A 25,537-nucleotide genomic window follows, 5' to 3' on the forward strand; every position below is an offset into this window, starting at 1 on the left:
CCGAGCGAGCGACGACGACGACGGCGCGAGGCTTGCCTTCTTCTCAACTCTTTAAGAGCTAGAAGAAGAGCAATTGCTTATATACCCATAAAAACCTCTTCCTCTTCCAATATGGGACAATGCCCATTTGTCAAGGGGGGAAACTTAAAATTTCACTCAAAAATTTCATTTCCCTCCATTTTCCATTCACCCTCTTTTAAGTATTTAATATATTAATTAAATACATCCAAAACCCAACAATCCCCCACATGAATGGGGAATGGCTATATCACGGAAGTATGCATGAAATGTGTGATTCGCAAGAAAGGATTAATTGCATCTGGATAAGTAGGTTTCCCTTTGAACATTCCGTAGTGAACTTATGTCGGATATACTCGATCAATCGGTAGATTTGATATCTTTGAACCGTCGAACTTTAGTGTATACCTAGACAACCATAAGTCACACAACCAACCCTTAACCGTCTTTGGTTCTCATTGTTGTGTTCGTTTCAGCCATGAACACCGCCTGGTTTCATAAGTGCGTAGAGAACCGGCCTTACAATGTTCTCCTTGAAGCGGCTAACACTTCACACTTACATAGGTGATTCCTAAACGTGTCATCCCGTAGATACACTATTTGATATACCCCGTATCAAATTTAGAAATCATTAAAAAGCCTTAATGCTTTATCCTTGGTACTGAACATTGTCTCATCACGAGAATGGACCAAAAGTTTAGTTGACAATGTTGAACCGTCATAAATGACTTTGTTTGATCTCCTTGAAAGTATGAGGGTGAGGCTAGCTTGATTTTAAATGTGAATTTGAATACAGATTTTTCAAAAAATATACTAAATAAATTATATATTTAAAAATTACGTGCATAAAAAATAGAAGAAATTACACTCTATGTCACTTGGCCCACTATCCTAACAAAATACGGCCCATATTTTCCCTTCTTACCCGGTATGGCCCAGTTCTATATTGTTGAAATTTTTTTTTCACTGATTAGCCCTCGCCGCCCACACTCTTTTTCAGACTTTCTCCCCACCCCACTTTCTCTTTCATTTTCAATCTCTTGCTCTTTCTCTGCCTCTTTCTCTCTCTCCGGCAAAATAGTCGAATTCTTCTTCAGATTTCCTTGCTCCGTTCACTATCTTCCTCTTCCACAAAATAATTTTGTTGAACAATCCACACAGGATCTATCTTTTGTAGTCTTTTTCTTTTCTTTGAACTGAAGTTAGCAGCTAGTGGTTTGGGATGTTTTTCAGCTTCACTTGAGTCCAACCAACTGAGAGGATTGCGATTATAGACGGGCCAGTTGGGGATGGTGACAAGGGCAGTAAAGACAACACCACCAGCATATGTTAACAGCATAGTCTGAAACGATCCCAACGCATAGCCTTTCTTCTTCTTCTTCTCACTTTAAATAACTTCTGAAGGGAGGAAGAATGATGTATATGTTGTATATACATATATATACTTTGTATAATCATGTATAACCATGTATATTTGTGGGTATTCTCATAGTTATACAGAATTATACATGATTATACACAATTATACAAGATTATACATAATTATACATGATTATATTTGTGTGTATAACAATGTATATAAGGTGTTTAATAATGTAAATTTTTGTTTTTTCCAGTGAAATAAGAATTTCCCTTGCAAAACTTTAAATTTTACAAAAAAAATATAAAACTAAAATTATAGACTCTAAGGATGAATATATTTTTATTTTTTACTTCAACTTGCTGATATTGTTTACTATACAGAGGGAAGTAAAAAATAAATAAGAATGAAAATGGAAAAAGGGTAAAGATAAAAATGAAAGAAAAAAGTGAAATCTGATTTAGGCGTGATTTTGGGTGTAGTTGATGAAGTTGTGGGTTAGGCGCTGAAATTATTTGTGGGATTACCGCATGAAAACTGTATTTTTGGGTTAGGCGGCTGAAAAGTGCTTTCCCCAAGTGTACTTATGTGAAATTATCCCTAAAAAATATTACAAGTCACCATACTTAATCAAGAATATTTAAAAATCGAGATTAAAGAAACCTTTTAACTCCTTCAATATGCCGCATAAAATGGAAATTACATGAGTAATTTACAGTAGTTAGTATTTCAAATTTGAAATACTTTCATTATGTGACTAAGTAGATGGGAGTAGCTGAGGTTGTCTGCTGCCGGTCCAAGTTAAACTCCTTAAGATTAACGTATGGTATCTCCAAATCACCTTTCTTGCTCGGAATCAAACTTCCGGCCAGTGAACCGGAGAACGGCCGGCGGGTTTTCCGGCGAGGCGTGTTTGACCCATTTCTACTTTCTGTAATGTACACCGGCCCAGAAATTGATCCACTTAATACAACATTCCGATGGTGAAAATTGCTGTATTTAGGACTTTCATTTAAAGGCTTCCGTTTATTCCACTTGAAGAAGAACAGAGCATATCTCCACCATTTTTTCCGGTGACTATTTTTCTTGATGTTTTTTGAAGGCAAAATCTGTTTTTTGGTCACATTCATAAATGGTATTACTATCCCAAAATATTGAATATTGGAATAAAACGGTTCCAATGAAATACCAATAAATATCACTAGTTAGAATTATGTTAAAGAGAGTAGAAAATAAATGAAGCAATAATGGTACTGTAACAACAAACTTTCGCGTTTAGGAAAAATAATCAGTACAGGAAATAACGTAACAAAATGAAGTATTTGATTTGGAGACACAATAAAAGATACAATATAATATCTATAATATTCTTCTGATTCTTCCCAATAGAATATAGAATATGTTAAACTTGACTTTGATTTTGATTCAAGGAAATTCATATGTTTACAGTCATAAATAGAATTCATACCTGTGACCTAAATTAAAATGTTCCTTTGTGTTAAACGAATTCATCAATTTATATGAATTTTCATAAAACAATTCAATTAAATCTCCTTGCGTCCACGTGGCTTCGCCCTGATCAATCTCAACTAACTTGGAATTGAGACGTTGTTTCGTTTTTTTTTTTTTTTTTTTTTGGTTGAAACGTTGATTCGTTATTCGTACTACTGATCTTGAACTCAGACCAGTAGTTTACGTTAAAAGTTACAGACGAAGATAGGGTATTTACCTGAAAATAATCGATTCGAGGATCAAAGCCATTGCCAGTGAAATGTTGAGGTACTGCAACGGGGAAAATGGAGGACATGTTTGACATTGATTTATATTGTTTTCCTCTTTGAGAAGGAAAAGGTTTTTTAAGTTTGTAGAATGGAAGGGGAAAGTGAAGAGCTGAAAGGAAGCTGAAGAAAAGATGAGGAAAAGCTAAGTCAAAAGTGGAATATAAATGAATTAAGCGCGCCTTTGGGCGCTTTAGTGTCCGTTGGTATTTGCCAACTCTAGTTAATGCTCTTGTCCATTTGGCTTTCTTTTTGTTTTTCAAAATATAAGATTATTAGGCCGTTTAGCCAAAATAAATTTGGGATTTATTTTTAAAATTTATGTTTGGCCATAAATTTTGCCCACATTTTGGCCAAATCTCAAATCCCAAAATTAGCTATTGAGCTGATTTTGGGCCAAAATTCCAAAACTTGGGAATTATATACATGTTTTTTCAAAATAAAGTTGGAAAATATGTTTTGAAAACGTATGTCCAAACACATTTTCATCTTCAAATCAAACTTCACCCAAATCAGATTTTCCAAAATAAATTTGGGATCTATGGCCAAACGCTAGCTTAAAGACTAGGATGATTAAAACTCAACATCAACTAGTTTATTTCACTTAAATGGACTTTTTTCTTTCATCCAACATATTTTTAGCTAAAGTCAGATGGTTTCTAAGAGATAGTAATTTTCCAAGACATTACCCAAAAAAAAAAAATCTTTCAAGACAATTTCTTTGCACATGATCTTAGGTCTACATCGTCCCATTTTAACATATTCAATAACTATAATTTCAGCTATAAACTAGTGAATCTGGAGGTCGAAGCAAGAGATGATTAGATCATTTCAAACGACATTATGCTATTTTATCTGCCTTTATGTGTGCTACTTGCATTTTCTATGGAATGTGGTCGTATTTAATCTTATATAACTGTATATCCATTTTAACATTTGCATAATACAATAGAAGAAGGAAAAAAAAGATGAATGTTCTTTTTTCTTATTTTTCTTCTTGTGTAATACAAAGAGTATGAAATGGTGTTCCTCATCTCAGGGGCGGATTTACACCCAAACTACGGTGCACATGAAACCCATGATCTTTCTATCAAACTATGTAATCTTATGAACATATTTTCTAGAACTGATCTAATATTATTTGATGGCTCCTGCATTCCAAAAAGGCTAAATTGTACACCTGATAAATGTTGAGTTATTTAATTAACCAAAGGAAGAGGGTTCAATTCCTGCTAAATTCTTTTTTTCTTATTTTTTTAGTGGTGCACCCATGTTCTTATAATCCTAGATCCGCCTCTGCCTCATCTGCCAAAGGTTCACATGATTTGTAATAATGCACAAAATAAATATATGGTCCTTATAAATGATTAGAGAGGCCAAAACAAAAATAATAATATAGGGAAGTGGTTGGATGATTGGATTTTTGAATGTTTTTGGGTTCCTTGACGAGGACTTTCACGAGAGACAATTGCAGAGCTTTTTGTAGTTAACTTACAAAAGCTTCACTGTAATTTCCATATGTGGATCATTCACGTGATTGAGTTAAAGAGAAAATGATATAAAAGCCAGAACTTAGGTGATGACATGTTTGCTGGAAATTTGACTATTTTTCTGTTTTCCTTTTTCAGTCTAAAAGGAAAGCGAGAAGTGACTATTCCATAATAGTCACGTGCGTTTAGAGGTATGAAGTTAAGCGAATTTTAATATGTGAAGGAGCTTAGCTTTTTAAAGGACTCTTAATAAAGAAGCTAGGCTAGAAATAAGCGAGACGATCCGATCAAAAGATAGACAAGAAGATAAGAGGGAAGGAGTTTTTTAAATTCTAAGGGTGTAAACTTGATATTAATTAGTTTTTGTCCTTTCTTAAGAGACTCTAATTCAATGAATTTTGTGATTTTATTGGTACAACTAGTTCCCATATGAACTTAACCCCACTTATCATCTACATTGTTGCTTGTTTCAGTCATTTTTGTTGCTCATATGTTGGGAGAATTAATAGCACTATCCATTACTGGAACTAAACTTATTAATTTTCATGACCCAATTTCCCTAGATTCTGAAGTTTTTGCCGTCCAAATTTAAAAGCTTCTATCTTTAAACAATAATTGGATTTAGAATTAGGGCGAGCTAGGTGGATCCAAATTATGATTTTTATAGTGACCTCAAGTTAATTTTACAATAATAATTGTAACTGAGTTCAAAATCAAAGTGAGGCAGAAGTTTCAAAAGTTTGCCTATAAGTTAACTTTTTTTCCTTTTCTTTTCGGAAGTTTGTCGATATGTCTACCAAAATTGCAATTTATGAACTTTTACCCGCATTAATATTTTAGGTAATATGATAGTGTAAAAGAACATATATAAAAGTTAAAACTCTACTAAAAAAATAGTCCAATAGTCCAATAAAATGAATAATTTATTGGAGAAGAAATTTTTCATAAATATTACAAGTCATATCCAAGATAGAATTAAATTAAACCCTAATCATGCCAGGTTCATATGGAACACCACTCAACTTAACCCATTCATCACCCGTAATAAACACACCAGGAGTAAATTGTGCAGCAACCTGAGGTGCAATTGTCTTTTGGTAACCTTTCCAATTAACCCTACTATATGTAATTGATCCTGGACCTCTATTTTGATATTCTGCATAAAACAAAGTATCAAGTGCAAAAGTACCATTCCAAGGTGACCATCCTTCTGGTGCAATAAACCCATCAATTTCAGATTGCATAATTATTGTTCTTGAAAATTCTTTCCATGGTCGTCCTAAATATGCTTTAATTGGTGGTTGAGCAGCAAGAAATGCTTGTTCGGCCTGAATTTGACAATTTTGCAGGACTATTCCACCAACTCCGCGATGATCTTTTCTACCTTGTGCTGTTACCATGCAACCTTGCTTATCCATTGGTCTTCTTACTATCATTTTGCAGTTTTGGAACACGGCTGCAGCATCACCAAAGATGAAATCTATGGTTCCTGTAATGGTGCAATCGCGGAAGAATTGGCGATAGGAGTGGACGTATAGTGTGTCTTGATAACCATCGATTTGGCAGTTGTGGAAAATGGCCATGTCTCCTGAGACACGAAGTGCTACGGCTTGGTGCTTCATTGGTCCTGCTGTGTTCTCGAATCCGATATCTTTAGCCATGAAATAATCTCCATTGACAGCTGCATGAAATAGAAAATGTCAAGCATGAACAAATATCTGTCCTTATCGTCCTGTCTTATATGATGGATTGAACACAGAGTTCAATACTTAATTTGACCTACATGTACATCATATTTACAAACATTTGAAGACAATGTGAAATTTTGTGACCAGGTGTAGGAACAATGTTAAACTTTTTATGTGATGGTATTTGACAGAATAAAGAATTCAATATGTTCGTTTGACTCATGCGTACAGTCTCTATGCCCTTCCTGGGTGGGGTAAGACTGCATTCACCCTATCCTCCCCAGACCCCACTTATGGGATTACACTTGATTGTTGTTGTTGTTGTAGTTTGACTCATACATCATGTTTACTAACATTTGAAGAAAATGTGAAACTTTGTGGCCGGATGTGGGGACAATGCTAAACTTTTTAGAGCGTTTTGAAAGGAAAATGTTTCATATAAATTGAAATAGAGGGAGTAATATGAACGAAACAGACTTACCAAATGTGGCGGTTTTAAAAGTGCCAGTGCCATCAGCATAGTTCAAGCTACCAGTAATTTTAGTCTTGGTTGGGCCTTCACCAATAAATACAATGTTGTTCATTTTCCTTGGAATTTCAACATGCTCATTGTATACACCAGCCTTAATAAAAATGACATATTTTTGAGTATTCGTTTTAGGCACAGCATTAAGTGCCTCATTTATACTCTTATATTGTCCACTTCCATCAATTGCAACTACAACATTTGGCGTAAGGGAATCGGAGAGCATCCTTTCATGGGTGTCTAATAATCTTCGGTTTACACCAGGGATATTCAAGTTGGCTACAATTTCACCAAAACTCGAAACCATAGCTAAACCATTGCTCGTGAGTTCTCCTGCATTTTTCAAGAGTTTTTTCATTTTCTCACCAGTATCACCAGTCGTGTTCTCAAAAGCATCCAAACATGTTTCTTGATAAGTAATGGCGCTACTGAGCCACGTTTTTAGGTCATCGGTATAATCCTTGATTTTACTGACCTCAAATTTGTCAAATTTTTCAAAAGACCTCGTAAGATCATCAATTGCAACATCAAGAAGACCTTGGCACGTTTGTAATGCTTCTTTTGTCCTTGGATCTTTTTTAGCTTCATCAATCAACGAAGCGGAATTTTTTATAACGTCAGAGAGATCGTTGATTGTGGCGTTAAACGCCACTTTAATGAGTTCTTTTGGATCGTTGATGTTTTTAGCATTGGCAAGACTTTTTTCACAAGTTTCTTTGTAATCAGTGGGTTGACAAATAGCTTGGACAGACTTGGTAGAAGTTGAAAGATGAGAATCAGTAGAATTGGATGAATTATCTTCATTCCTCTTGGTAAATGAGATGGCTGCTGCCACCACACAAGCCACTAGAAGAATTGAAGCAACACTAGCAATAGCTAGTTTCTTCACCCCCATTATTTTTATCTCTTTTATTTGAACTTAAAAAGATTTTTTGGGGTTAATTATTTAAGACGCTGTTGATCCCCTTTGGCTTGAGATTTTGCAAAAATGAAAGCATCTATTTATAGTGAAATGAATGACATTATTGGTAGTTTTCTGTTTGAGAATTTGAGGATGTGAAATGATCCCAAAATATTGGTGGAAGAAAGTTTTCCTTGTTTTCTTGGTTGTGCTACAATTCAGGTTTAACGTAGAATGTTAGTATTACATGTAATTTTCCTGTTCTATTCTCTCTTTTTCTTGGCCTAATCAATTGTTTTTTTCGTCTGCCACAAACTCTATTCATATTTTCTTTACTTTTTTTTTTTGGTTCCAAAAAGTCTTTGTCCTATGCTATTTTGTTGGTATTGTGTACTACAATCTTTTCCCTTTTTAACTCAAAGTCGAGTATTTTGGTCAATTTTAATTAGATTAAAAAGGAATTCTTCTCTTTTCCATGAAGAATACATAATATTGAAAGCATAGAGAAAAATACCGTGAATTAAGACTATACTTAAAAGGCAAAATGGGAAATCATCAACCTAATTTTTCCATTGGTCAATAGGAGTCTTTTGGTCTTGTTAGTAACTTATTTCCAATAAAAAATATAGAGAACCTAATTTTTCTTAAATATTGAATTGAGACGAGCTTAAATAGAGCGAGATGGATAGTGACAAGTGCTAATAATAGAAATCATTTACTCTGGATTTAACTAACTGTAATTATTTTCTTTTCAGAATTTTGAAGAGTAAACCACTACAACTAGAACCTGGTCTTTCTCCATTTTTAAGATTTCATTAATAAGGCTCTTTTGAAACTGAGTTTCCAGTTTCCAATTCCTTTTTTAAGTGTTGAGAAACTTCCCTTCCAAGAGGTCAGAACACATTCATAAAAAAATTTCCAGATCTTTTAAGATTTGAACTGTTGGAAGCTAAATCGGCTCCTCCAACCCCAACCATTTTGAATATAAGAAAGTTGTTAAGATAGTCTATACAAAATCTACCCTTCTTCATTGTGCAGACTGCGGTTCCAATATTTCTTTCGTCCTTTAGTCTATCTAAAATCTTAATTTCCATAGTTCATAACATATTTGCAAACATATTCTTCATATTTAAAATATATTCGTCTTTTTTTTACTAATCTTCTGCGAATTTTGTCACGACCCGAAATTCTCACCGTGGGGACCGTGTTGGCGCCTAACATTTCACTTGCTAGGCAAGCCAACGTTAGAACCATTTACTTCTTTTAATAGTTTAAATGATAATATAATAAAGAATTGACACAATTGAAATATTCTAAGAAAAACTTGCGGAAACTAAACCAGTCAATACCAATTACAAATCCCTGAACCCGGTGTCACGAGTGAACGAGCTTCTAAAGTAATACATATAAAGGTCTGAAATAAGTACAAAGCTGTCTGAATGAAGTTATACAGCTAAAAAGAAAGAGGATGGGGACTCCAGGAGCTGCGGGTGCTGAACAGTTGTACCTCAAGTCTCAGCCGATGTCCAATCCGGGCACGCTAATAACCGCCGCTGGGATCGACTCCAAAATCTGCACAGTGTGCAGTGTGTAGTATCAGTACAACCGACCCTATATATTGGTAAGTGCCGAGCCTAACCGCGACGAAGTAGTGACGAGGCTAAGGCGGGTCACCTACACTATAACCTGTACGCAGTATATAAAAATGACAGGAAATAGGAATAGAGAACAGAATTTAAACAGCCAACTGAAATAATAATCACAGCCTCAAGAATAAACCAGCACTGGCCAGAATCACCAATCTCTTAACAGTTCAAACAAATAACGGAAGCCAACACAGCTCAAGTAATGTAAACATATAGATTGTTGCGGCGCGCAACCCGATCCCACCAGACAACACATATCTTCCCTTATTTCACCGTAACAATATAAACAACAGTAAATAATATAAATATATTGCGGCGCGCAACCCGATCCCACCAAATGTCAATATCAGAATCATAATTCACCCTTATTTCACCATATCAATCCACCCTTATTCCACTTGTTGCGGCGTGCAACCCAATCTCACGTGCAATATGAATTCACTCTTATTCCACCATATCAGTACACCCTTATTACACCTGCTGCGGCGTGCAACTCGATCCCACCATATCAGTACTAAACATTCACTGTACATAGTCAAATCAACAATTCAAACTACAAAGCCTTTAGAATCGATAAATACCAAACTGAACCAAAGGAAACCTTGCACAATATATAATCTACATAAGTGACACTACACGGCGAGACCAATCCAGCAATTTACAATTAGAAGGTGCACACAAGTCAAGTTAAGCAAATATCAGGGATTCGTGAAACTATGAAAAGAACTAACATAATTAGCAGGAGAAGATATTGACTAACATGTAGCAGTTAAGCATGGAAAGCATTTAGAACATATAACAGTTAAGATAGGAAAGGAAACAATTAAGGAAAAACGGTAAATCGGGGAGAAATAGATAATTCGGCAGCGTATAAGCACTCGTCACCTCGCATATACGCCGCTCACATGAGAATCACATAACACTTAGTCCGAGGGTTCCTATTTCCCTCAAGTCAAGGTTAGACACAATACTTACCTCGCTCCAAGGACCACTCATAGCTCTCTGCCTATACAACGTGACACAAAAAGCGACTAAGCTCAACTAAAACTCGCATTTTGAAAACTTAGCATATAATTGGCTGTCTCTCAGAGTCTGAAGAACAATTCGAAGATGCTGCTGATACTACTCTCGATTGTGGGAGTAGATCAAAATATCATCAATAAGCACAATCACAAAGGAATCCAAATAGGGCTTGAACACCCGGTTCATCAAATCCATAAATGCTGCTGGGGCGTTTGTTATCCTAAATGACATTACTAGAAACTCATAATGCCTATACCAAGTCCGAAAAGATGTCTTAGGGACATCGAATGCCCTAATCCTCAACTGATGATAGCCAGACCTCAAATCAATCTTTTAAAACACCTTGTCACCTTGAAGCTGATCAAATAAGTCGTCAATCCTTGGCAATGGATACTTGTTCTTGATGGTGACTTTGTTCAACTATCGATAATCTATGCACATCCTCATCGATCCAATCCTTCTTCTTCACAAACAACACGGGCGCACCCCAGGGCGAGACACTAGGTCTAATAAAGCCCTTACCCAGCAAATCTTAATTGCACCTTCAATTCTTTCAACTCTGGTGGGGCCATATGGTATGGTGGAACAGAAATGGGCTGAGTGCCCGGAGCCAAATCAATACTGAAGTCAATATCTCTATCGGGTGGCATCCCCGGTAGATCTGCAGAAAACACCTCTAAAAACTCACGAACAACTAGTACTGAATCCAAAGAAGGAACCTTCGCACTATAATCGTAGACATAAGCCAAATAAGCTAGACACCCCTTTTCGACCATATGCCGAGCCTTCATATAAGAAATAACTCTGCTGGTAGGATGTCAAGGAGTCCCTCTCCACTCTAATCGAGGCAACCCCGACAGGGCTAAGGTCACCGTCTTGGCGTTACAATCCAATATAGCATGATAAGGTGACAGCCAATCCATACCCAAAATGACATCGAAATCGACCATATCGAGAAGTAGGAGATCTACACGAGTCTCAAGACTCTCAATGGTAACCACACATGAATGATAAACGCGATCTACAATGATAGCATCTCCCACATGGGTGGAAACATACACTGAGGCACTCATAGAATCACGAGGCAACACCAAATATGAAGCAAAATAGGATGACACGTAGGAATAAGTAGAACCCGGATCAAACAGAACTGAGGCATCTCTACTGCAAACTGAAATCGTACCTGTGATAACTGCGTTAGATGACTCAGCCTCAGGCCTGGCTGGGAAGGCATAGCATCGGGGCTGGGCCAGATCACTACCAACTCCACACTACTACAAAGTAGGAAGAGAGGGTCGCAATAGCCTTTACCCGATATGAGGGTCGGGATCGAATTCCTCAGGGAGCTAGAAAGGGAGTTGATGTATCTATCTAGTCTAGAATCATATAATTGTTCCAAATGTCACTTCCAATATTTTTGGGTTTTCTTTTATAAACCACTATTATAAAACTACTAATTAGAATTGACACTAGATTACGCTAAGAGATAATTGCTAAAATTTGTATCTAATGGATTAAGGGGCACTAGGGTAGTGACTTTCACCTAGGTGGCTAATTGACGGGTAATTGCTTCTAAAGCTTGATTGACATGATTGGGGAAATATGTATAACCGTTGTACAATTTTACCCACTTTCACACCTCTCGGTCGAGAGAGTGATTTTACCCAATTGACTCTCTTGAGACCAAATGGGTAGGCAAATTAGCTCAAGCAACTAGGGTTCAAGTCGGGTAATTACTCTCTCGAGATTTAACCCTTTAATTGGGACTATCAATTCTCTTGAGTCCATTCCAATTCCTTGTTGGGTCAATTTTGGAGACTTAGGCTCTCTCCCTCAAGAAGAGCCAAGTCCACTTAGCACAAACTAGTGTTTGCAACCACCAATTCATAAATTAAACCATAAAATTGACCCAAATAACAAACACCCATAATCAATCTGGCCTTAAATCACAACACCCATCAATTACCCACACTAAGGTTGAGCCACAACCCTAGCTAATGGGTTTAGCTACTCATGCTTGAACAAGAAAATAGAGAAATAGATGAAGAAGAAGACGTATTACTTAAACACTAAAGTTAAACAGAAGAATCTATTGTTAAAAATAAGCTAAGATGCCAAAAATGGCTAAAGATGATGTTTACACTAGCGCAGCTGCTAAAATAAAATAAATGATGCCCTAAAAATGGAAAAAGGTTCTATTTATACTAAGCTGGAAAACTGGACAAAAATGCCCATGCGGGGTCAGTGCGGGCCGCATAAAATGGACTGCGGCCGCACTAGGCTCTTGGACATGCAATCTTGGCTCTCTAAACTCAGGCTGCGTGGACCACGCAGAATGGACCGCGGCCGCGGAGGTCTCTAATGTTGTCCGCACAAATATGACTGCGGACCGCGCAACTTGAACCATGGCAATTTTCACCTCTCTGAACTTCTCTTCCGCGGACCGCACAAAATGGTAGTGCAGCCGTGGAGCCTTCACCGTGGACCGCACATAATGGAGTGTGGCCGCGTTGCTTGAAGCCTTAATTTCTGACTCTCTGAATCTCTCTAGTGTGGACTGCACAAAGAGTAGTGCGGCCGCACTAGGCCTATTCTACTGTTTTTTGCCTTGTCTTAGGTACTTGAGCAGTTTTCACTCCCTTTGAGCCGATGTTTGACATTTCGTCACTTTGTCGATCAAACCTGCAATCAAGCACAACATATGTGCCTTTTGGGACTATTTTGTAAGAATTTATAATCAAAGCATAAGCAAGAAGGAGCATGAAACGCGTCAAAATCCCTAGTTATCAACTCCCCCAAATTTAAGCTTTTGCTTGTCCTCAAGCAAACAAAATAAGATCCACCCCTTAAATGAAAAACCAAGAATATTCAGCTATCCTAATATAACCTCAACAAGCATCAATTGGGACTAACAATTGCCCTCAATACGAATGCATCATTAACAACATTTAACCTTTGAAAAACCATGGATCAATTGTGACACAAGAGCATCAAGAGTTGACTCAACACGTCAACGAACTCTTTCAATTACTTTAGTCATTGTGGAATCCAAACTCACACATCCTCAACTCTCCCGAAGCAAACCTCACCTTTTTACAGTATTGACACACAAATCGAGGTTAATGGGAATTCACTCATCTCTCTCAAGAAAAGGTCACAAGTCCGGCTCTAGGTACCATATGCTTGCCCTTTATGTAAGTATCCACTAATGTAAGCTTCATTCAGCTCAAGATCATATAGGGATTTTGTGGAGTCATTGTGAAGGCTTTCGGTTCAGGGTAGGAAATGTTTTGGTCTAAGTGGGTTCCATCTTCCCTTAAGCACTTCTTTTGATTCATTTGGCACACTTCACTTGACTCTTTGAGTCATTTCACCTCTCTCCAAAGGGTTAGAGAGACCCATTGTCACTCTTTCTTATGCATTTCAATTCTTTTCTCCTTTTTCAACTTTCCACACCTTTCTTTCTTTTACTTTTCTTGAATCCCTTTTTATTCTTTCTCATATTGAGCATTCTTTTTGTCTTTTTCTTCTCTTTCTTTTTCATTGCCTTTCCTTTTCTTCATTTTTGTGCCTTATACCACTTTGTTGTCATCCTCGTCTCTCCCCCCAAACTTATAATTTTGCCATGTGCTCAAGGAAAGATCGGGTGCCAAGAGAGGGTATCTTTTAGAACGGGTATAGGCTTGTAACATGGTTCTTGAAAGAAGAAGGTCTAAGGCTCAAAAGGGTTAACTAGGGATCATATCATTGGTAGGCTATGGAATTTGTTCAACTATCATTTGGATCAAGGAGAGCCTATAATCACTTCCTAAGTCAAATTCCACTTAAGATTTCGCCTCAACAAACATTCAGGGCAAGTTCTAGACCAATGGCTCGGGACTTGGACTCGCAATTCGATTTCTCACCACACAAGCTAAGGGATTGCTAAAGACATCGAGTCGGGGGCCCACAACGACCTTAGATACGATTTGAGCACACAATGGTCCGAAAAACCATTTGATGATTGTCGGTCAACACAAGAGTCTCAAGGCCACGACTTTCACCATCCTAAACACAACAATTTGTCTTTGACCATGGGATCAAAGGCAAATGTGCTAGGCCCAAGTCAAGCTTTGCTTGAGGTACCTTTAACTACAAACTACCAAAAACAAAAAACAAAAACGGACTCAAACCCTTAAGAAGGTTGTCACGCCATCTATCATTGGGAAGAGCCACCCGGTTCACACAAAACTCCACCTTTGGAAAGAACCGTGGCATTAAAAAAACCAAAGGCTTATTAAAACGTCCAAAACAAAACAAAAGGCTACGAGCCTATATAAGAAGCTAAAAATGAAAAATTTTGCGAAAATAGAAAATAGAATGAATATGTACAATAGGGGATTTGAATATACAACGGGGAATGAATATATACAATGATGTAACTTTATATACAGACCAAAGGAAAGATAAAAAGTGCGATAAAAGTAACTAAATGTAAAATTATATACAGACCAAATGAAAAGCAAGAAAGTATAAAATGAATCAGTATATATGCAGTCATCCAACAAAAATATAGAGCGCACCCCCTCAAATAAAAGCTTGCATTGTCCCCAATGCCAACTAAAACAAATAAGCACCAAAAATAATAAAGAAAGGATATGAAGACTCCCTAAGCCTCGTCTGTCTGCATAGGATCATGAGTGGTCCCTGGGTCCTCTGTGTGCTCGGGAACCTCAGACTGGTTCCCGGTATCCTGCTGCTCAGCTGCTGGGACCTGGGCCTGGACGGACTGTGGATCTGGTACATCTTGTGGCTGACTGGAGGAAGCCTCCGGTGGGTCCGCCAATTGGATGATGGCATCATCTGCTCTCGGGATCTTCCTCCTCTTCTTTGGAGGCCTCTGTGCCTGCTCTGTCTATGTATATGCTGCTAGAGCTGGGTCCTCAAACAACAAGTCTAAAGGCAGTTGGTCTACCTTCAGTCTATCTACATCCGCCCTCAGCTCCTTCACGGACTCCCTGGAGGCCCGTGTCTTGCGGAGCTTCTTGTGCTCCTTGGAAAGCTCCTTTAGAGCCTTGCCATGTGGATCCACTACCTTTGCCAAATCAGCCTGGGTACTGAGAATCTTCTCCTGATTTTCTAGTATCTTCTTCAATGCATCGTCAATGGACTGTGGGACCTGTGCTGGCTGAGGAGCTGACTCAGCTGCAATGGTGGAGGTCAAGGTAGACAACTTGGACGAAGCAGTATACATCTAGTTGTTTAGACTCTGAAGCGTCTAGCTCAGCCGGTGGGCAGTGATAGGATGGGCCCGGGAAGATGGAATCTCCGGGCCAGCTGAGGGAGAAGGACCTGGAGGAATGTCAACTAAAGTGGAAGGTCCGGGAGGCATATCTGCAGTAGTGGAAGCAGGCTCAGAGGGGGCCTCTACCACAACTAGCTCTTCAGATTGGCCAGTTGGGGCAGAAGCAGGGGCTTTGTAGCTCTTGTCCTTGGGGTTGTCTGGCCCCTTCAAACTATACCATGAGAATGGAGCCGTAGCCTTGACCTTGATATCAAACGGCCTCTTCTCTACCTTCAAATCTCTAAAGTACATGGTCAGGGTGTTGGGGAAAGGGTAGTTCCGATCGGTCTCGGAGCCCACAAGAGAAATGATGCGGGACATCACATTCCACACATTGATGGGTACCCTGCTATGATGGAAGCAACTAGGACAGCCCGATGGAGAGGTAGAGTCTGATCATGGGAAGTGGGGTCTAATCGGCTGCATACAAACGTCTCCCAACCCCTCGCCTCAAAGTTGAGGGTCCTCCGAAGTATCTTGACCCCAACGGTCAACCAGTCAGGAACTGTCCCTGGGATTGCCAGGAACTGAGCTAACCATGGGCGGACCTCCTCGCCCATCTCCAGCTTTGCCATGTAGAGGGACTCATCAACATCAGTGAACCCCAAAAAATCATTCAGAGACTTCCCGTCGAATAGCACCTTTTTGTTTCGAACCTTGGTCACTTCGGAACCCTTAACGATGTGGGCCACATTACAGAAAAATTCTTTAACCAAGTGTTCATTTGCCTCCGCGCAGTCATCTAGAAAGTGCTCCCACCCCACTCTCGTTCTGAACTCTCTCTGCACATTTGGGTTGTGGGGTAGAAGGTCTCTATATATGAAGCTCCTCTCTAAAATCAGTTTTCTTACCCGCCACCACTCCCTGAATTTGTGGTATGCCACTTGGCTCACGAATCTGTCTTCCCACGCTTCGGGTTTTCTAGTACGGGCAACCCCCCCAACCTGAGGCTCACCACCCTTCGATACCTCCTCATCTCCCTCATCATCTCCCTCACCTCCGCTTGCACTCTCCCCGGATAATGAAGCTGTGGGGGAGGTGGAGTCGTTCCCACTACCGGCTGTTCAGCCCTCAGATGAGTCAGAAATGACATTAACTGGCTTTCGGATAGTGGGTGATGGTGGAGGAGAATCATCAGTCAATCTGAAACTCGTGGCGATATGAGTTGTCACCGAGTCTGAGGAGATGTCTTGGGATGGCACATACTCACTCCCCGATTGATTATAGGCTCTGTCAGCTGCCTTCATTGCTTTCCTTATCTTATTTATATTTTTACGAGCTTGGGGAGTGAGTTTAACCAATCTCTGCTTCCCTCCCCGGGAGGAATCACCTCTCCCGGGTTGTTTTGAGCCTTTACCTCGTAGTTTAACCATTATCTGCAAACACAGCATCTAACTTTGTTAGTATCAATAGAAGCAGTGAAACATATGTGCAGAATGAATTGCAGAACAGAAGCAGAAAGTTGCAGATACAGTTGCAGAACATGGCCTGTGCGGACCGCACAAAATAGAAGTGCGGCCGCACTGAGGCCACCGCGGACCGCACAAAAATGACCGCGGTCCGCACAGGTCTAAGGTCCCAATAATAAGCTCTCTGAATCTCACCACCGCGGCCCGCGCAAAATGGTACCGCGGCCGCGGTGGGCCAGTGCGAACCGCACAAAATGTAGTGCGGCCGCACTGGGCTTAAGGTCAACTTTCAGAAAATCATCACCGTGGACCGCACAAACACGACCGCGGTCCGCGGAGGGTGCCCAGATATGGCACTGAGTTAGGGTTCTTGGGTTTTGCATTTAAGTTCAAGTTTTTCACCTAGATATGGTCCCTACTCAATTATCCAGTTCAATATGCTCACCAAGCACACAAAAATTAACAGTTAAACTAAACTAACCTAAAAATTGAAGAATTACGGGAGGAGAAGACTACAAAGCTAAAAGAAAAGAAAATAAAATGAATTTAAACAATTAAACTAAAAAGAAGTGGGTGAATTGTTACCAAATATTGAGAAGTGAATCAACACAATGCAAACAAACTATTACGATGAAGATAGTGGATGAACAATACTTTTAGGGTCTCTGAGAGTTAATTTTTCGAAAAGGGTAATAGGAGACCCTTGAGGTCTATTTATAGAGAAGCCCATGGGCCTCACCTACCAGCGCGGCCGCACAAAATGGACCGCGGTCCGCGCTGGGTTGTATTACACAAACCTTTGGAAGCAGGCCTCTGCGGTCCGCACAAACGCGACCACGGCCGCGGAGATCCACTGCGGACCGCACTAAATGCAATGTGGCCGCGGTGGCAAACTTCAGAGAGTCCTCACATTGGCTCACACTAGTGCGGACCGCATAAAGTGTAGTGCGGTCGCACTGGAAACTTTAGAGACTGAACAATTTTGCAATTATGTCCTGCACTGCATCAACTCAATCCCTGCAACATCTCACAACCAGTTAGCCCAAAAATCAATCCTAAACTACCAAGAAAATCAAAGAAAACAAAAAGAAAAACACATGGGTTGCCTCCCAAGAAGCGCCTGATTTAACGTCGCGGCACGACGCGGGTTACCATCACATCATTTGAAATGAACAACACCCACCACATGGCTATCATCAAACTTCCCAAGATAATGCTTGACACGGTGCCCATTCACTCTAAAGATTTCACCACTTTTGTTCTTCAAATCTAGAGCACCAAACGGGGTCACACACACAACTTCAAATGGTCCACTCCACTTTGATTTCAGCTTTCCCGGAAACAACCTTAGACGAGAATTGAACAAGAGGACCAAATCACCAACTTTGAACTCCTTTCCACGAGCATATTTGTCATGAAGGTACTTCATCTTGTCCTTATACAAGGATGAACTAGAGTATGCATGGAACCGGAATTCATCAAGTTCATTGAGTTGTTCAACACGAACATTAGCCGCAAGATCCCACTCAAGATTAAGCTTCCTCAAGGCCCACATGGCCTTATGCTCCAACTCCACTAGTAGATGACATGCTTTCCCAAACACCAACCGGTACGGTGACATACCAATTGGGGTCTTGTAAGCAGTCCGGTAAGCCCATAGAGCATCATCTAACTTTTTAGACCAATCGGTCCTATTGGCATTGGCGTTCTTGGACAAAATACTCTTGATCTCCCTGTTAGACACTTCAACCTGGCCACTTGCTTGAGGATGATAAGGTGTAGAGACTTTGTGGTTGACACCATACTTGGAAAGCAAGGTATCAAAAGCTCTATTACAAAAATGCGATCCTCCATCACTAATGATTGCCCGGGGTGTACCAAACCTTGTGAAAATGCTCTTCTTTAGAAATGACACCACACTCCTAGCTTCATTGTTAGGCAAGGCTACGGCCTCAACCCATTTTGATACATAATCAACCGCTACAAGAATGTAAGTGTTCCCACACGAGCTAACAAAAGGGCCCATAAAATCGATACCCCATACATCAAAGATATCAACTTCAAGAATTGTGTTCAGAGGCATCTCATCTTTCTTGGAAATCCCGCCCGCTCGTTGACATTGATCACATCTATTTACTAGATCACTTGCATCTTTGAACAAGGTTGGCCAATAAAAACCACAACTCAGAACTTTCGAAGCCGTCCTCACCCCTCCATGATGGCCACCATAGGGGGAGGAATGACAAGCCTCCAAAATACTCACTTGCTCTCCCTCCGGGACACACCTTCGAATCACACCATCCGTGCAAATCTTGAACAAGTATGGCTCATCCCAATAGAAGTCCAGACTATCCCGTTTGAGCTTCTTCCTTTGGTTAGAAGAGAGCTCACACGGGATGATGACAGTCACAATGAAATTAGCAATATCCGCAAACCATGGCATTTCACACATTGACACAGAAAGTAGTTGCTCATCGGGGAATGTATCGTTGATCTCCAAGCCATCACACGGCCTTCCTTCCTCTTCCAAGCAGGACAAATGATCCGCAACTTGGTTTTCACTACCTTTCCGGTCCACTATTTCCAAATCAAACTCTTGAAGAAGTAGCACCCATCTCATCAAACTTGCCTTGGAATCTTTCTTGGTCATCAAATACCTAAGGGCGACATGGTCGGTATGCACTATGACTTTGGCCCCCATAAGATATGGCCGAAATTTTTCCATGGCGAACACAATAGCCAACAATTCCTTCTCCGTCACCGTGTAGTTCCATTGAGCTTCATTCATAGTCTTGCTTGCATAGTACACGGGATGAAACATTTTGTTCACTCTTTGACCCAACACTGCCCCAACCGCAACGTCACTTGCATCATACATTATCTCGAAGGGAAAACTCCAATTGGGTGCGATAATGACCGGGGTGGTGGTCAACTTTTGCTTAAGAAGTTCAAAGGCCTCCATACATTTCTCATCAAACACAAACTTAGCATCTTTCTCTAGCAACTTGCAAAGGGGATTCACAACCTTCGAAAAATCCTTGATAAACCACCGGTAGAACCCCGCATGCCCAAGGAAACTCCTCACCCCTTTGACATAAGTAGGGAGAGGAAGCCTCGAAATCACCTCAATCTTAGCTTTTTCTACCTCAATCCCATGCTTAGAAATCTTGTGACCCAACACTATACCCTCTTCCACCATGAAATGGCATTTTTCCTAATTAAGAACTAGATTGGTGTCTTCACACCGGGCCAACACTCTATCCAAATTTCCCAAACATTCTTCAAATGAATCACCAAACACAGTAAAATCATCCATAAAGACCTCAAAAATATCTTCCACCAAGTCGGTGAAAATAGCCATCATGCATCGTTGGAAGGTCACCGGAGCATTGCACAACCCGAACGGCATCCGAGAAAAAGCAAATGTACCATATGGGCAGGTGAATGTTGTCTTCTCTTGGTCGTCCGGTGCAATTAAAATTTGATTATACCCCGAGTAGCCATCCAAAAAACAATAAAAAGCTCGCCCTGCATGGCGATCAAGCATTTGATTGAGGAATGGCAAGGGAAATGATCCTTGCGGGTCACTTTATTTAGCTTCCAGTAGTCCATGCAAACTCTCCATCCATAATGGTCCGAGTGGGAATAAGTTCATTATTGTCATTTGTCACCACAGTCATTCCACCCTTCTTCAGCACACATTGCACCAGAGAAGTCCATGAGCTATCAAAGATTGGATACACCACGCCCGCATCAAGCCACTTGATCACTTCTTTCTTCACCACCTCTTGCATTGCCTCATTAAGCCTCCTTTGATGTTCTAAGGAAGGCCTTGCATCATACTCCAAGATAATTTTGTGCACGCAAAATGCGGGGCTTATTCCCCGAATGTCCGCCAGAGTCCATCCAATTGCCTTTTTCGCTTTTTAAGCACCGCCAATGTGGCATCTACCTGCATGTTAGTAAGGCAAGAGGAAAGAATAACTGGTAAAGTTGAATTAGAGCCCAAGAATTCATATTGAGGTGTAGAGGAAGTGACTTCAACTCCAACACCAGTGGCTCCTCAATTGATGGTTTGGTTGGTAGAGTTTTCCGATTTTCAAGATCCAAAGACAATTTTCTTGGCTTATAGGAATAAGAGCCCATCCCATGTAAAGCATTGACACACTCGACTCTGTTTGCATCATCAGTGACATCAAGATTTAAGAGCACTGCCTCAAGGGGATCCTCGACGTTAATCATAGAACTTGTGTCATCCACTATCACAACTGTGACAATGTCCACAAATGAGCACACCTCGGTGCTAGTGGGTTGCTTCATGGATTTGCAAACATGGAAGATGACCTTCTCATCACCCACTCGGAAAGTTAGTTCACCCGCTTCAACATCAACCAATGCCGTCCCCGTTGCAAGGAAAGGTCTCCATAGAATAATTGGGACCTCATAGTCCACCTCACAATCCAAAATCGCAAAGTCCGCTGGTAGGATAAATTTGTCCACCCGGACAAGCACATCATCAACTATACCCAAAGGACGCTTCATTGATCTATCTACCATCTGTAATCTCATGGAAGTTGGCCTTGGTGGCCCAATACCTAGAGTCTTGAAAACTGAGAAGGGCATTAGATTGATGTTTGCCCCAAGATCACATAAAGCTTTGGCAAAGTCTGCACTACCAATAGTGCAGGGGATAGTGAAAGCACCAGGATCCTCTAATTTCGGGGCCATTGAATGTACTATGGAACTAACTTGGTGGGTCATCTTGATAGTTTCACAGTCCATTGATCTTTTCTTTGTAACCAAATCTTTCATGAATTTAGCATAACCAGGCATTTGCTCCAAAGCCTCCACCAAAGGCACGTTGATGGATAAGCTCTTCATCATGTCAATGAACTTTTTGAATTGGTTGTCACTTTTCTGGTTGGCTAGCCTTTGAGGAAAGGGGAGAGGTGGTCTAGGCAAAGGTGCCTTGGCTTTTGGCACCACCGACTCCGGCATGTCAATTATGTGTTCCCTAAACGGGTTCACGGCTTCTTGAGTTTCCACCTCGGCCTCATTGATGTCAATCCTCACATCATTGTCACCTCATTCTCAACCACATCTTCAACTATCAAAGGTACATCATTTTCTCGCAACTCAACATCATCATCCACAACTTGCTTATCTTTCGAGGCATGCACACCACCGCCTCTCCCACTTCTTCTTGTAACCACCATCACATGATTGTTCCCACCCTTCGGGTTCACTACCGTATCACTTGATAGAGCACCCTTAGGGCGAGTATTTAACGATTGAGAGATTTGGCCTAATTTCACCTCCAAATTCCGGATAGAGGTATTGTGGGAAGCCAATTGAGCATCAGAATCTTGGTTCTTCTTCATCATTTGTTCGAACATCATTTCTATTCTTCCCATATCATTACCCGAAGAACTAGACCCTTGAGATTGAAACGGAGGCGGATTGTTCGGTTGTTGATACATTGGGGGCCTTTGAAAACCTTGCCCCCGGTTGCCTTGATTTCCATTGTTATTCCACCCTCCTTGAACATTGTTGTTATTCCAATTGTCGTCGTTGTTATTCCCATTCCAATTCCCTTGGTTGCCCGAATTGTTGTTCCCCCAATTACCGCCTTGGTTGTTGTTGTTCCAATTACCACCACCTTGTTGATTGCCCCAATTTCCTTGGGGTCGCCATTGTTAATTTGAAGAGTTGCCTCGATTGCCTTGATAGTTATTGACATATTGAACCTCTTCGCTTTGCTCATCATAACACTCATTTGAAAAACTACCGCCATCATTGTTGTCATATTGTTCATAATTCCCTTGAGATTGTTGCCCTCTTTGCCTCCTTTTAAGCATATTCACTCCCTCCATAGCGTTGACTTGGCGAGGATTTTGAACTTGTTGCAATTGCGCCTTCGCCAATTGATTCATAGTAGTAGTGAGCTCGGCAATGGCTTGACCGTGATCATACAATTCCTTGTGCAAATGGATGACCGTGGGGTCACCTTGGGGCACATTCGCTCTACTTTGCCAAGCCGAAGAAGTGCCGGCCATTTCGTCCAAAATATCACAAGCTTCATTGTAGGGGAGCTTCATAAAGTTACCTCCGGCTAATTGGTTCACAATGCATTGATTAGTGGTGTTGATTCCCCGATAGAAGGTTTGTTGGATCATATTCTCCGTCATGTCATTATTTGGGCATTCTTTCACCATTGTTCTAAACCGCTCCCAAATCTCATGCAAAGGTTCTGTGGGTTCTTGCTTGAAAGCTAATATCTCATCTCGAAGTGCCGCCATATGCCCGGGTGAGAAGAATTTAGCAATAAATTTATCTGCTAACTCATCCCAAGTTGTGATGGAATGATCGGGGAGTCTCTCTAACCAATCCAATGCCTTTCCCCGAAGTGAGAATGGGAAAAGTCTCAACCTAAGAGCATCTTCGGACACATTCGTCTGTTTGCTACCCCAACATGTATCCAGGAACCCTTTTAGATATTTGTAGGCATTTTGATCTGCAGCTCCCGTGAAGTACCCACGCTGCTCAAGTAAGGTCAACATCACATTAGTTATCTGAAAATTGCCTGCCCGGATTCTGGGTGGGACATTAGCACTTGCATATCCTTGGTTCGGTAGCACCCGAGGAATTGCTCTTGGAGGTGGCGGAGGACGGTCTGGAATGTTGTCATTAGCATTGGCCTGGCGGCCTCGTCTTGGTCTGGGAGGTACAAAAGGCACCTCATCGTCTCCAATATCCTCAACCTCTTCCCCCGCAAGCACATTTCCAAGAGGGTCGTTTGCATTTAAAGCCATTTTGGTACCTGTAGTAATCACACACACAAATTAGTAACAAAGAAGGAAAGAAGAACAACACACAAAACTAACTAAATAGATAGCCAAAACCGTTAGATCCCCGGCAACGCGCCAAAAAGTGAACGCTGTCAACTCCACACTACTATAAAGTAGGAAGAGAGGGTCGCAATAGCTTTTACCCGATATGAGGATCGGGATCGAATTCCTCAGAGAGCTAGAAATTGGAGCTGGGTATCTATCTAGACTAAAGTCGTGTAGTTGTTCTAAATGTCACTTCCAACATTTTTGGGTTTTTCAATTATAAACTACTATTATCAAACTACTAATTTAAACTAGATTATGCTAAGAAATAATTGCTAAGGTTGTATCTAATGGGGAGAAAGGCACTAGGGTCGTGACATCACCTAGGTGGTTAATTGACGGGTAGATGTTACCAAGGTTCAATTGACATAATTGGGGCTTATACTATAACCGTCGCACAATTTTTAGCAGGAGATAATAGTCTGTGCCCGCTGAATAATACGAGTAACACCTCATCTCGAGGGAGTTACGAAGTATTATTTATGTTGCACGGGGTGCTCCTTTAAGCTAAAAAACTTAGGATCCCGCTCTCATTTGTCCTTCAAATATTTATTCACGTTTAGTAATTTCTTGTTTCTTAGCTTTGATCACATAGACTAATTCATATAATTGAGTTCGGCCAGCACCCACAGTTGTGGACCTCGAGGAGTGCCTAACACCTTCTCGTCGAGGTAATTTCGAGCCCTTACCCGATCTTTGGTGATGCAAACTAGTCAAATAGAGTTATCTACAAATAGGTTCCCTCACGCACCTTAATCCGTTAGGTGTCGACTCTCTCTTTTAGAAGCCTTCCTTTAAAAGAGTTGTCACGTGTCGAAACCCGATTTCGCGAGAAAAAGGGGCGCGACAGGCAGAAAGTTTTTTAAGTGATGTTGAGACATGGTAAGCTATCTGTACGGTTGAATCTTGATATAAACCCAGTATCCCACTTAAAACTGCCTGTCAGTCCTGTGCTTATTAGCCTGGTCTGTCATTCGTTGTTGTGCTTGGTCTAAATGATACTTAAGCAACTGGAACTGGAATTCCCTAGTAATCAAGCTCCTATCTACCTTTTCCAGCTCAGAATCTCCAGCCATGTAAGGAAGGTGCAAAGGGGGAGGCTGCCCATATAAGCCTCATAAGGGGTAGTATGAATAGAGGAGTAAAAGATAGTATTATACCATCATTCAGCAAAAAGTAGATACTATGCCCAATCAGTCGGTGAATCAGAACTATAACACCTCAGATAAGTTTCGAGGCATCGATTGACCACCTCTGTCTAACCATCGAATTGTGGATGGTAGGCAGTGGATGTGTTCAATGTCACTCCCTATATTGCAAACACTTCCCTCCAAATTTTACTTGTAAATATAAGGTCCCTTTCACTGATTATCTCTGCAGGCATACCATGTAATCTGAAAATATTTCCACAAACAACTTAGCTATGTCACCAGTTGAATAGGGGTGTCACAATGCTATGAAATGGTTATACTTTGTGAGCCT

The 25,537-nt window shown here is 40.5% G+C and overlaps 2 protein-coding genes across 2 annotated transcripts; both read right to left on the minus strand.

Moving 5' to 3' along the window:
• Positions 1-2,025: 2,025 nt before the first annotated feature.
• Positions 2,026-3,328, minus strand: LOC109217930. Its single transcript, XM_019382228.1, has 2 exons — positions 3,108-3,328; positions 2,026-2,487 (listed from the first exon to the last, which is right to left on the minus strand). Exons 1-2 carry the CDS (start codon positions 3,192-3,194, stop codon positions 2,128-2,130), a joined length of 447 nt encoding a protein of 148 aa, XP_019237773.1. The 5' UTR covers positions 3,195-3,328; the 3' UTR covers positions 2,026-2,127.
• A 2,220-nt stretch (positions 3,329-5,548) lies between these two features.
• Positions 5,549-7,828, minus strand: LOC109217931 (pectinesterase-like). Its single transcript, XM_019382229.1, has 2 exons — positions 6,816-7,828; positions 5,549-6,327 (listed from the first exon to the last, which is right to left on the minus strand). Exons 1-2 carry the CDS (start codon positions 7,753-7,755, stop codon positions 5,627-5,629), a joined length of 1,641 nt encoding a protein of 546 aa, XP_019237774.1. The 5' UTR covers positions 7,756-7,828; the 3' UTR covers positions 5,549-5,626.
• Between the last annotated feature and the right edge of the window lie 17,709 nt (positions 7,829-25,537).

Source organism: Nicotiana attenuata, unplaced genomic scaffold, assembly GCF_001879085.1.
Source record: "Nicotiana attenuata strain UT unplaced genomic scaffold, NIATTr2, whole genome shotgun sequence".
Taxonomy (NCBI): Eukaryota; Viridiplantae; Streptophyta; class Magnoliopsida; order Solanales; family Solanaceae; genus Nicotiana; species Nicotiana attenuata.

Coding starts and splice junctions, on each gene's coding strand:
- LOC109217930 (XM_019382228.1), bottom strand. CDS start 3,194: ATGTCAAACATGTCCTCCATTTTCCCCGTTGCAGTACCTCAACATTTC. Junction 2,488..3,107: donor CTCGAATCGATTATTTTCAG/GTAAATACCCTA, acceptor ACCAAAAAACAG/ATTTTGCCTTCAAAAAACAT.
- LOC109217931 (XM_019382229.1), bottom strand. CDS start 7,755: ATGGGGGTGAAGAAACTAGCTATTGCTAGTGTTGCTTCAATTCTTCTA. Junction 6,328..6,815: donor TTTTAAAACCGCCACATTTG/GTAAGTCTGTTT, acceptor TATTTCATGCAG/CTGTCAATGGAGATTATTTC.